A 13,164-nucleotide genomic window follows, 5' to 3' on the forward strand; every position below is an offset into this window, starting at 1 on the left:
TAAGATTAACCAGAATGGAGGAAGTCAGGTCTGAAGCATTGCCTTCACATCTACACACCTGCCCTGTCTGAAAGTAAAAATTAAGAAGGGACTGGTCATGCGCAGCTCTCATGTCCCACCTCACTGGATTGTTGTCTAATACTAATAAACAAATTGTGTAAAACAGGGGTGGGGAAACCTGTGGCTATCCAGATCTTGCAGAACTACAATTCCCAATAGCTACAGCTCACATGGGCAAAGGCTGGGTGGTGATGGGACCTGGAGTTCAGCATTATTTGGACAGCTGTTGTTGTTTAGTCGTTTAGTCATGTCCAACTCTTCGTGACCCCATGGACCGGAGCACGCCAGGCACTTCTGTCTTCCACTGCCTCCCGCAGTTTGGTCAAACTCATGCTGGTAGCTTCAAGAACACTGTCCAACCATCTCGTCCTCTGTCGTCCCCTTCTCCTTGTGCCCTCCATCTTGCCCAACATCAGGGTCTTTTCCAGGGAGTCTTCTCTTCTCATGATGTGGCCAAAGTATTGGAGCCTCAACTTCACGATCTATCCTTCCAGTGAGCACTCAGGGCTGATTTCCTTAAGAATGGAGAGGTTGGATCTTCTTGCAGTCCATGGGACTCTCAAAAGTCTCCTCCAACATTTGGACAGCTACAAGTAAATAATGCATCTCAGGGAGGTCAAGGAGTCCTGGCTGCCTCTGCTTGCGAAAATAGCATCAGAATATAAGCATGGTCCCCTGAGTCAGGCCAAAGGCCCATCTGCTTCAGCATCTTGTTCTCATTGTGGCTAACCAGATGCCTGTGGGAAATCAGGGAGCAGAACGTGGCACAACAGCATTTTCCCCTCTTGTGGCTTCCAGCAACTGGTATTCAGAAGCATTGCTGCCTCAAACTTTGGGGGTAGAGAATAGCCATTATGGCTAGTAGCCATTGAGCGCCTTCTCCTCCATGAATCTGTCCAACCCTCTTTTAAAGCCATCTAAGTTGCTGGCCATCACTGCCTCCTGAGGGAACGAGTCCCATAGTTTAAATATGTGCTACTACTACTACTACTAATAATAATAATAATTTTTTATTTATACCCCACCCATCTGGCTGGGTTTCCCCAGCCACTCTGGGCTGCTTCCAACAGAATATTAAAATACAATAACCTATTAAATTTAAAAGCTTCCCTAAACAGAGCTGCCTTCAGATGTCTGCTAAAAGTCTGGTAGTTGTTTTTCTCTTTGACATCTGATGGGAGGGCGTTCCACAGGGCGGGCGCCACTACCAAGAAGGCCCTCTGCCGGGTTCCCTGTAACTTGGCTTCTCGCAGTGAGGGAACCACCAGAAGGCCCTAGGCACTGGACCTCAGTGTCTGGGCAGAATGATGGGGGTGGAGACGCTCCTTCAGATATACTGGACCGACGCCATTTAGGGCTTTATTTTTTTTTTGTAATAATTTTTTATTGGTTTACAACACGAATATACAATTTTATCCAATTTTTAACAAACAAATTCTCTCTTTTTGGACTTCCTTCAGCTTCTCTGACAATCATCCATCTTTACCTCTTAATTACACATTCCTTCTGCCATTTAGGGCTTTAAAGGTCAGCACCAACACTTTGAATTGTGCTTGGAAACATACTGGGAGCCAGTGTAGGTCTTTCAAGACTGGTGTTATTTGGTCTCGGCGGATGCTCCCAGTCATCAATCTAGCTGCCGCATTCTGAATTGTAGTTTCTGGGTCACCTTCAAAGGTAGCCCCACATAGAGCGCATTGCAGTAGTCCAAGCGGGAGATAACTAGAGCATGCACCACTCTGGCAAGGCAGTCCGTGGGCAGATAGGGTCTCAGCCTGCATACCAGATGGAGCTGAAAACAGCTGCCCTGGACACAGAATTGACCTGCGCCTACATGAAGAAGTCCTTACTTTTATCTGTCCTAAACCTTCTACCGTTCAGCTTCATTGGATGTCCCTGAGTTCTAGTGTTATGAGAGAGGGACAAAAACCTTTCTCTATCCACTTTCTTCATGCCATGCATAATTTCCTAAACTTCTATCATGTTGCCTCTTACTCGCCTTTTCTCAAATTCTGCAACATTTATCTGTAAGGGAGTTGCTCCATCCCCTTGATAATTTTTTGCGGCCCTTTTCTGAACCTTTTCCAACTCTACAAGATCCTTTTTGTGGTGAGGCAACCATAACTGTACATAAGTTCTCCAAATGTGGTCGTATCTGTCAGTTTGCATTTCTTAGTACAGAAAGTATTGATCTGATACGTAGAGATCTTCCCTATTCTAATTAATTCAAGAGGGTTTTGGAAGCTTCTCTGTGTGAAAGAAACAAGCAGAAGGTTTGTGATGTTTGGGTTATTCCTTCAGAGAAGCTCAGTATAACTGGTTTAAACTGGTTCTCTTATCTCTTTCTGTCAAGGTCATGCTGACTACAAAAGTAAGGCCAGAAGGATCCTGGGTTTCACTTTCTCTTTCTGCTGTGGTGTTCTGTACATATTATGTACAGTGTTAAGGTTTAGACTTATAATAAGTTATTGTAAGTCTAAGTTAAGTCTGCTGCAATTGGATTTCTTATGGACAGTGCCAATCCTGAATGTATTGGATTTGTGACCATTATGCTCATTTGCCTTCAGTAGCAGGAAAGCTCTGCTGGATGAAATACAATTGCCTCTGGTCTATTTTTGGGAATCCTGCAATGTGTTTTATTCTGCTAACAATACAATGGAGTCCGCTCTGAATCAATATTGAGTAGAACTCCATGACAGTACCATACTGTAATGGCATGATGATATTGGCAGCTTTCTTTTCAATTTCTTTCTTAAGGATCCTTAGCATGAAATCTGCCTTTTTCACTGCTATGGCACACTGGGTTGACATCTTCTTTGAGATGTCTACTGTGACCCCAAGGATTTGCTTCTGGTCTCTCACCTCCAGTTCAGACCCCATGAGTGCATATATGAAATTAAGAGAGTTGGGGTTTTTTGTTCCAACATGCATTCTCTTGCAGCTTCCCAGATTGTTGATCTGACAAAGGCCCGTGGGAGGAGTTACCTTATGCCATCTTCAATTGGACTTCAACAGATGCATGGGAAGATGGAATCAAGTTCCTGTGATCAGCGATCTCACAATTATTATTTTTTAAAAAGTGAATATTTTAAATTTTCAGACACACTACCAAAGTAACCATTTTCTGGCCCATCCCATGCATATCTTTCAACTCACAACTTGCAAGGTCATAAGAATTTAATTTTTAAAAACGGATCGTCATGATTCACCAACTTGTTGGTAAATCATCCTTACCGTCCAACTCTTCCACTGAGATGTTGGCCAACTGCTCACTGTCACTGCCAGCTGAGAGTGACCGGTTCAGATAGTTCCCCTTGTACAACAGCCCAGCCGTGACATGGTGGAATGGCATCTTCTCCCTAATGGGAGAGAGAAGAGGGAGAGAGAAGAAACTATGTGAGATCTCCTTTGATTAGTGATCCAGGCTTCTTCAGGAAACAAAGCAACAAGTAATTCTGGAATGAGTAATAAAACAAAGGGTGAATTAATTTGACTGAATAATAGAGATCTTGAAGAAATAAGGTGGTTGAACACCACTGCAATGCTTTTTATTTATGTTCTGAAATATTGTGTCCTCTCTTTCCCAAGGGGACCTCTAAGACAGCTTACGGAAATGTGAACACCAAATATTAAATATGTAACACACAGCATCAAAGATCTCCACTGCATCCGCATCAGAAATGCTGCTTTACATATGGATAACTTCAAGCCATATCCTTCAACATCCCAAACTTAACTTATCCCCCAAATCTTTCCTATAGAACCAAATATGTATTGCTTGTCAAATGGTGAGCAGCATTTGATGCAAGTGGGCTTTTGTCAGGGGCTGGGCAGAGGAGGAATGGTGGAGACAGCCTCCCCATCCTGACCCTTCCAGGGAGGAGAAAGAGGAAGACTGTATAGATTTGCAACAGGGGTTTGAGGGAGACAGCAGCTCAGAGACAGATGAAGGGGAAAGTTGGGAAATCATGGGAGAGCCACAGCAACACCTTGCTGACACGTTGTCCTTCGAAAGCATTCCAGACCCTCCATCTCCCAGAACCTGGCGAGCCTTAAAAGTAGGAGAGCAAAGAGCTCAAAGACAGAGGACGCGTAGCAGTACCCGTAGAGGAGACAATAAGAATGAGGAATAAGGAAGTGGGAGAGACTGGGGGTGCAGATTCACTTGGGACAACGCCATTATCCAAGAGGCTGGGTCCTATAGCCTCTCTGTGTAAAGATTTAAATACAAAAGAGCTATAAGAAACTTTTCCTTGTCTTTGTACTTTCCTGGGCAACCAGCCGGGAGCCACTGACAGCATCCTGACAGCTTTTATTGGGAGGGTGTTCCATAACTGTTGTGACATAGCCAAAATGGCACTGGCTTTTGTGCCCACCCACCTCATCAGTGACTCACAAAATGCGAGAACATAAGAACAGCCCACTGAATCAGGTCAATGGCCCAACTTGGCCAGCATCCTGTTCTCACAGGAGCCAATGAGATGTCTTTGGGAACCTGAGCAGAAGAGCACTCTGCCTGCCTGTCACTCCCAGCAACTGGTATTCAGAGGCATACAGACCCTAACATTGGAGGTGGAATATAGCCATTGTGGCTAGCAGTCATCCACAGCCTTCTTCTCCGTGATTTTGTCAAACCACTGGAGAGTCACAGTACCAGTTGGGGCTGCAGAGACCAGGAACTCCCATGTCATCAGCACCACCAAAGTGACCTCTCTGGGGTGCAAGCCTGGGCAGTTTGTATAGAGGTCTTGGGTTGTCCAGACAACAAGACCCCCTCTCAGTCTCACTGATGTGTTCCAAACAAAAGCATAGCAATACGTTTGGCACCAGCTTGGCTGCCACAGTTGCTGGAAAGAGGAGTACAAGATGCCATCCAACCGTCTTAGACAATCCACTCTGAATTTGTTCAGGGTTTACTCCTTAGACTTTTCTTCTCTCAAAGATGTCTCACAAGGTATATTACTGCACTTAATATATATTGCAGATGGGAACATATTTAAATAAATCTTAAGCTTTAACCTGAAGGCTGGATTACTGCAATGTGCCCTATGAAGGGCTGCCCTTGGGTCTGGTCTGGAAGCTCCATCTGGTGCAGAACGTAGACTGCTGATGAAGGCATCTGGAGAAGTAATAGTGACACCACTCTTAACGCAGCTGCACTGCCTGCCCATCTATTACCAAGCCAGGTTCAAGGTCCTTGCATTAATTTTATAAAGCCCTAAACAAGTGAGGTCCATGGTACCTCAAGGACTACCAGAACCTTTATATTCCAGCTTCATCACTGAGATCATCTGCAGGAGTGCTGTTGGTCATCCCTTGAGCTGGCAAGGCCCAATATTTTTGGAACACTCTGCTAATAGAGATTTAGTAAGTGCCTTCTGTTTTAACTTTTAAATGACTGCTGAAGACTTTTCTGTTCACAACTATGCAGGCAATTGAGAATACAGTAGTTAGCCAATTTCTGATTTTAACTTTTTAAATATAGTTTTGAATAGATGGTTTTATGGACAGTTGTTGTGAACCATTCTGATATTTTCTTATTAGTGGTTTGTTTCTTTGTTTCTTTGTTTGTATGTGTGTGTACACACACATAAACTACACACACACACACATATATATGCATAAAACATTTGAATCCAGTAGAAGTGCCCATTTATTTTCATTTACACATTATGAAAACTGCAGCAGTTTTCTTTGCTATCAGATCCTACTCCCGTTTCCTGCCACTGAGAGTTAAAGGCCACTTTGCATCCTAATCTATCAAAACTGCACTTCCAAAGCACCAACTTACTCATCAAATGTCCTATAGAAAAGAAAAATCGATGCACCTTTTGCCAAGTCTGAAATACTGGATAGCTTTTGGCTTGCTTGTTTCCCTACTGGACAGAGTGTTCCAAAATTGTCCCATCTTATCAGCAATTGTCCCATACCAAGCATGTGGATGTAAATTACATCAGTATCTTTTCCCCCTGAACTTGCTGCAAAAAAACATTACAGTGAAGGGTTTTATTAATGCCAGTTTATTAAGTTAAGATATGGTTTGAAACCAAATGCTTAAAATTCAAGACGCTCACGTATATTGCATTGGAGACCTGATTCAAAGGAACAACTAAAATCAACCTCCCAAAATCCATTGCCTTCCTTCTTAGTATCTAGGACCCCTTGGGTTACTAGCTGTGATTAAGAACCACAACCCAAAGCCTCAAGATCACCAGTATTAAAAGTTTTGGGTCCAGGCTAAAGAGAAATGATATGGTGCATTAGCCTACTCAAGAGTAAGACATCCCCAATAACTCTTGCACTGCCAGTTGTTGTTGTTGCAGGCCCATAGTATAAGAGGCCTCCTTCTTAAGCCTTCTAGTTGCTAGAGACAACAAGGGTATCTCTCTCCTCGGTGCTTTGCCTTGCTGTGCCTTGCCTGAACTCCCTATGATATCAACAGCAGAGTGTTGGCCGACTTTGTCTCTGGAACACTTTTGGATCTAGACTGATTCTTCATCCTTGACCTTGGTTTAATTGGACTGTGCTGCATATGCCACCCAGCCTTCAAGGAAGAAGAAGAAGAAGAGTTTGGATTTGATATCCCGCCTTTCACTCCCCTTCAGGAGTCTCAAAGCGGCTAACATTCTCCTTTCCCTTCCTCCCCCACAACAAACACTCTGTGAGGTGAGTGGGGCTGAGAGACTTCACAGAAGTGTGACTGGCCCAAGGTCACCCAGCACCCAAGGTCCTTGTTTGAAACACATGCGTGGAAAGTGGTTCTGAATCTTGCAACCTGCCTGGGCTGGTCTTCCCAGATGCCTTTTGAAAGTGACATTTGAAGACCTTCTAATCGAGTTAATGCACACCTAATCAAGCTTCTGTTGCTGTCATGGGAATGTTGGGGGTGACCCTGGTTCGAGCAAGGGCCCGATTTGCACGCAGAGAAGTTCCTTGCTAACCCAAGGTCATCTCTCTCATCCCCAGAAAACTCCATCAGCAAATGCGGAACCTCAAAGTCACTTCAATGCTCTTGCAAACTAACACTTTGCCAAGCACACACACCACTGCAGCATGATGCCAGCTTCCCAATTTGCTAGCTGCCAGAAGAACGGTGGTTTAACTCCAACGCGATTGGTGACATGCCAGAAGCTGGACCTAAGGGGCACACAACCCTCCATCAGGGTGTGAGGTGAATGTGACAGCATCGAGAAATAAAGTGAACAGTGATCCTGAATTCACCTTTGGTCTGATTCTATCCAAAGTGGATGAGCAGGTGTTGGAAGCGGGAGACACAAATACAGTGGTACCTCGGGTTACATACGCTTCAGGTTACATACGCTTCAGGTTACAGACTCCGCTAACCCAGAAATAGTACCTCAGGTTAAGAACTTTGCTTCAGGATGAGAGCAGAAATTGTGCTCTGGCGGTGCGGCAGCAACAGGAGGCCCCATTAGCTAAAATGGTGCTTCAGGTTAAGAACAGTTTCAGGTTAAGTACGGACCTCCGGAATGAATTAAGTACTTAGCCTGAGGTACCACTGTACTGGTGTAAGGTTGGCAGGAGCATTCAATGAAGGAAATGCCACAAAGCAGAAAAGAACAAAACACTCCTCCAGAAGCATCAGGACCCTGATGAGATTGTCCTCCTAACGCTGTTACTTTCAAGGGCTAAACTAGACCAGAGGACAACTGTGTCCTTGCATCTTAGTGACTGCTGAAGAGTGCATGTTGCCAACCTCAGGTTTTGGAATCCCCATGCGCTTAGGCTCTTGGTGTTCAGGTTACTGGGAGGGAGAGGTGACAAATTGTGGAGAACATTAGGGGGATGATGACACAGGCACAATGGTGTGATGGCGCATGATGTGTGAAGTCAGGACATCAGAAGGAGCCAGAGGGCAGAGCTGAACGCACCAGTAGGCTCCTCCTCTTTCACACCCAGCCTCCTCCTCCTCCTCCTCCTTCTTCTGCCATTGGCTGGGGACTGCTTCCCCTTACATGGCAGGAGGAGAAGGAGAAGCCACTGAACCCACACTGTGCCTCGCTCAACTCCACAAATGGCCTCCTCCTACTGTGACCACTGGCTAGGGGCTGCTTCCACCTCCTTTCCCTCCATGGTAGCAGGAGGAGGAGCCAGCCACTGAAACCATGCTATACTCAGCTTCCTCCACCCTCTGACCATTCTGAACATTGGGGGGTCATATGGGGGGCCAAAAGAGCTGTGCCGCTAGGAGCTGGTGCATATGCTGGGAGTTTAGGATTGGAGTTGTAAGTGACCAGTGCACTCTTCTGAGGTTCTGGGGGAGGCTCGGAGAGAGTGCTGGCTGCTGCTACAAAGGTGAATGGAGGCATTCTGGGGGAATTAAAAGCAATTGTGTGAGTGCATCCCAGGTTCCCTTCTGTCTGGGGACCCGCTTGCAGCATTTCAGGGCTGCTGTGTTGCAGCTGGGCAATGAAGAGGACTTGAGAGGCTCTCTTGGGCTTCACCTCCTCTGAGCCCCATGTGACCTTTTCAAAAGGCTCTGAGGCCAGGGCCTAACACTCTTCAGTTCAACCGACACCTTTCTGGGTTAGTCAGAGTGCAAGTGAAAAGTTTTGCAAATTATGTATTTGTGTGCCAGAGAGAGAGAGATAATCAACAGGATTAGAATAGGCATAGAAAGATAGTTTAACACTTTCCTCCCTAGCTAAAATCCTAAGGAAAATCTCCATTGCCATTCATTTCTTCCCAATGCAAATATCAGTTTTAGAGAAGGAATTCTGTCAGGCAGGGCACAACACAGGAGGAAATAGTTAAATTCACCTTCTTTGCCTACTTTGTGTCAATTAATTGATTAATTTTATTTATTCCAACCATTTATATTCCCATTATCACCATGGTCTCTAAACCATGTACAGCAAGGTTATAAGATACAGACAAGATCAATTCTGTGAGAACTAACCATAACATTACAAAACTTGCTTAAAATGCTTGCTGAAATATATCACCTGACACCAGACGTTTGTCCAAAACTGCTCCCAGGTGTCGGAAGGTTTCTAAAAAAAAATTCCCCAGTATGTAGCAAATCCAGAACTAGTATGTAGCAAATCCTCTTCTGAGCAGCAATATCTCATCCCCACATTGAGACTCCTCAGCCATCTATCTAGCTGGTCCTGCACATGAAACAGGTAGCATTTCAGAGAAATCCACCTTGAAAGTATTCACATTGAATTTAGGCTTTTGGCACCACACCTCAACATTTTCCCTTGTCATTGGCACCAATATCTACCATGGCCACCAACTTCTCGCCTTGTCTGACATACAGCCCCCCACACTACAGACTGGCATAATACAGTGGTAACTCGGTTTTTGAACAGCTTAGTTCACAAACAACTTGGAACCCGAACACTTGAAACCTGGAAATGAGTGTTCCAGTTTTCGAACTTTGTCTTGGAAGCTGAGCGTGCTCCTAGGCAATACCGCCTGTGTGGCCGCGATTCAGCCTCCACTGCCAGGGGAAGAAGGCGCCAGCCGCGGGAGGCCTAGCAGGCCACACCATGGCCCCCATCCCACCCCCAAAGTTGTGGAAGAAGTGCCAGCTGCAGGAGGCCCAGCAGGCCACACCGTGGCCCCAAACCCCGACGAGGAACACTTACCTAACCAAGAGTGAAGTCCAGCGATGAACCTGCTAGGAAAACAGAGTGAGCCTGGGCTGAAGAGCACCAGCCCTTTACTGGCCCTCGCCCCATCCCCTCTCCCCATTACCTGGCAAGGTAGCCAGGTAAGCCCACCCACCAGCTGGAAGGCAGGTAAGCCCACCTTCTGTAGGTGGCAGTGGTGTAAAGAAAAGCAAGGGAAGGAATGGCAGGAGAGGAGTCACCAATTTTGAATCTGGAAGAGGACCCCGACCCCCCATCCAAATAATGGCTATCATCAGCGCAGGTAAGGGGGCAAAAATCACATTTTCATATATATTTTTAAATCATCAATACTGTTGTATTGATTTTACAGTACAGTACATTGTTTATTGCTTTCCTTTTATGGATCAATGGTCTTGTTAGATAGTAAGATTCATGTTAAATGTCTGTTTTAGGGGTTGTTTTTCATCTTCTGGAACAGAACAAAGCAGAAAAACAGAAAAAGCAAGGGGGGAGAGACTGTTTATAAGATTTGTTACATCTGACATAGTAAAAAGAAAACCTTAAATTTTCTTGTCCCTTGTTACAGAAAAGTCCATTTTTTTCCAGCAAAACATTCATATTTCTGACCCAAATCATATTAGAAAGAACATTTTAAGTATGACAAACATCTTACACACATTCTATGCCCTAGAGAGGAAAAAAGTCTTGTAATGTGCTGAGTTTGTTTAATTATTACACTTATAAAGTTGCTTCTGCGTTCACCCTTACGTGTACTTCTATTGTTTAAAACCAGAATGGAAGTTGGATCGCTTGCTCTGCAAATCTGATAAAAAGGACAAAGCATGGCTTTTGAGTCACCACTTTCTGACTGCAGCGCCTTCACTGAAGACAATTAGCTGCTACTCCATTACTCCAAAGTGAAGTGAATTTAGGGTGGCTCTGCTCAAGGGCAGGTACGGGGGAAGAGGCAGGGAGACATAATTTATTTTGCAGCAATCTCCGAAATTCTGAATGGGTGAATTCACCGCAAGCATGTTAGACCTACAGAACAAACTCAGAAAATCAATGTGAGCATTGTTGAAAGTTCCCAAAGGAAGTCAAAGCTTGAGTGACAGGGCCAGGGGGGAGGTGGGAAAGGCCTGGGAGGGAGCAAAATATTTCACAAAACTGCACAGTCTCCATTCAACTCTTTTCCTGCTCCCACTAATAATTTCCCCCTGTTGCTCCTCTCTCTCTCTCTCTCATTCTCCCTTCCTTCCTTTCCAAGACCCTTCAATGCCTCTTTTTTTGCTGAGAAGAAACTTTCCTTCCTTCTCCTGCTCACACTCTCACAGTGCCATCTTAAACGCCAAATCAGAGTGAGGGCAAAAGCGACAACAGAGTGAGGGCAGCAAAACATTTCTCCCTGACAGTCAGAATAGGAATGGAAGGATCCATGGCTGGGAGGGAATCAACAGCATAAAGACTCCTACCAGCCTCAGCAAAAGCACAAAACAAAACCTACACACAGAATACCTGCACACTGGAAAGCAGACTAGGCTAAACATTTTCTCCCTACTAGAATGTTCAGCAAGCTTTTGTGTATGGAGGGGCATCCTGTCATTGGAGCTCTAACATGCAATTTGTAGTCATGTGGGCACTGGTTGTCCACCTCAATGAGAACTAGGCCTCAGACATTTATGGGTATAAATAAATTTCATTCAAGGGACTGTCTCCAGCTTTGTGATCAAAGGAACACAAGGATCTATTGCATACTGAGTCGAATCATTAGATCCATCTAGCTCAGGATTGCCGACCCTAACTGACCGTGGCTCTCCAAGATCTTCCCAGCCCCGCCTGGAGAAACCAGGGGTTGAACCTACAAGGCAGGTGTATTGTCTCTGAGCTACAATTCTTCCCCATTCAGCTCCCCTGTTGAATGCTGAACCCTTCGACAGCACAAGAGTCTCCATCCCACCCAAAATGAATCCATTCTGAGCACCAAAAGCACTAATATTCAACTAACATCTTTTCTCCTTTCTTGCAGTAGCATTTCAATCCTTTAATCTCTTTTTTCAAAAGCAGGATGCACTTAATGAAAAGCAATCATGTCAAACGGCGCATTTTCCAGCATACTTTCTTATATACGCCAATAATCTCATTACGTAAGATTTCTGTGCTTTCGCTAACGAAAGTCAAAAGTTGTGAGCGACACCAATTCTCATCAGAAGTCAGCTGTCAGCAAAATACCCATTTCCCCTGGCAATGGTGCAACTGCCTCTATCCCCTGTCAAAATGCAAGATCATTTATATTGTGACTAATGCACTCGTAAGTTGACTTTCACTGTGATCCAAAACTATTTGGCAAAGGAACGTATGTGAAAGTGGGGAGAAGAGATTATAGAATTGTAGAGTTGGAAGGGACCTGAGGGTCATCTAGTCCAATACCCTGCAATGCAGGAAGATCAAAAGATACATCATATTTCAAACTAAATAGAAAGCAAAACCCATCCATACGTTGTTAGCCTGGTGAACAGATTTTATTTTTCCTCCTTTAAGAATGTAAATCGTTTGCTTGACTTAAAACACTGTTCATGGACCATTCCTATGTACACACACAAACTGGACACTGGACAGTTGTTGTTTTCTAGGTAAAGGCAAAGGGACCTCTGACCATTAGGTCCAGTCATGACCGACTCTGGGGTTGCGACGCTCATCTCGCTTTATTGGCTGAGGGAGCCGGCGTACAGCTTCCGGGTCATATGGCCAGCATGAGTAAGCCGCTTCTGGCGAACCAGAGCAGTGCACGGAAATGCCATTTACCTTCCCGCCAGAGTGGTACCTATTTATCTACTTGCACTGTGATGTGCTTTCGAACTGCTAGGTTGGCAGGAACAGGGACCGAGCAACAGGAGCTCACCCCGTTGCGGGGATTTGAACCGCCGACCTTCTGATCAGCAAGTCCTAGGCTCTGTGGTTTAACCCACAGCGCCACCCGCATCCCAAGTTGTTTTCTGGTTACTTGCAAATGAGAAGAAATACGAATGTTATTAAGGCATTTAATTCCAGGTCGGTGGCTAACCACTGTATTTTCATCAGCCTTTAAAAGAAGGAGGAGGGGAAAGAAGAAAGGGTTTAACCTGGAAAGGCAATGGACGTAAGTCTTCAGCCTGAATGAGAAGCGCTTAAGTTGTCAACTTAAAAACAAGTTCATTTCCCTTTTTGGTACTAAGAACATGGTGAGATCTTTAAGGACATTGCAAGTACATTTCATTGCCTCTCTTCAATTAAACCATCTTTTGCCATGGACAGAAAGCATCAGCAGAAATGGAATACTGGACAGAAACATGCTATGCGATGTAATGAAATGACTTGTTTATTTTATGGTATTTATAGCCCAATATATCCTCCAAAAAAGCTCAAGCTAATGTACACGGTCCCTTCCTCCCATCACAGCCCTGTGGCTGAGAGGTAATGGCTGGCCCAGTGTTACTCAGTAAGCTTCATGGCTGAGTGGGGATTTGAA

At 44.8% G+C, this 13,164-nt stretch overlaps 2 protein-coding genes across 6 annotated transcripts in view; one reads left to right on the forward strand and one right to left on the reverse strand.

Annotated features, from left to right (window-relative positions):
• Positions 1–13,164, forward strand: part of GTF2IRD1 (GTF2I repeat domain containing 1) — a 1,520,245-nt gene that overhangs the window by 1,413,182 nt on the left and 93,899 nt on the right. The gene's annotated exons all lie outside the window — the stretch shown is intronic.
• The window catches only part of CALN1 (calneuron 1), a 138,052-nt gene that overhangs the window by 66,969 nt on the left and 57,919 nt on the right, over positions 1–13,164 (reverse strand). For all 5 annotated transcript variants that reach the window (XM_083479667.1, XM_083479668.1, XM_083479670.1 and 2 more), the window contains one exon: positions 3,295–3,419. In XM_083479667.1, the coding sequence (XP_083335793.1) occupies positions 3,295–3,419 (125 nt within the window). The remainder of the gene's footprint in view (positions 1–3,294; positions 3,420–13,164) is intronic.

Source organism: Podarcis liolepis (assembly GCF_965112155.1).
Source record: "Podarcis liolepis genome assembly, chromosome: 16".
Classification (NCBI taxonomy): domain Eukaryota; kingdom Metazoa; phylum Chordata; class Lepidosauria; order Squamata; family Lacertidae; genus Podarcis; species Podarcis liolepis.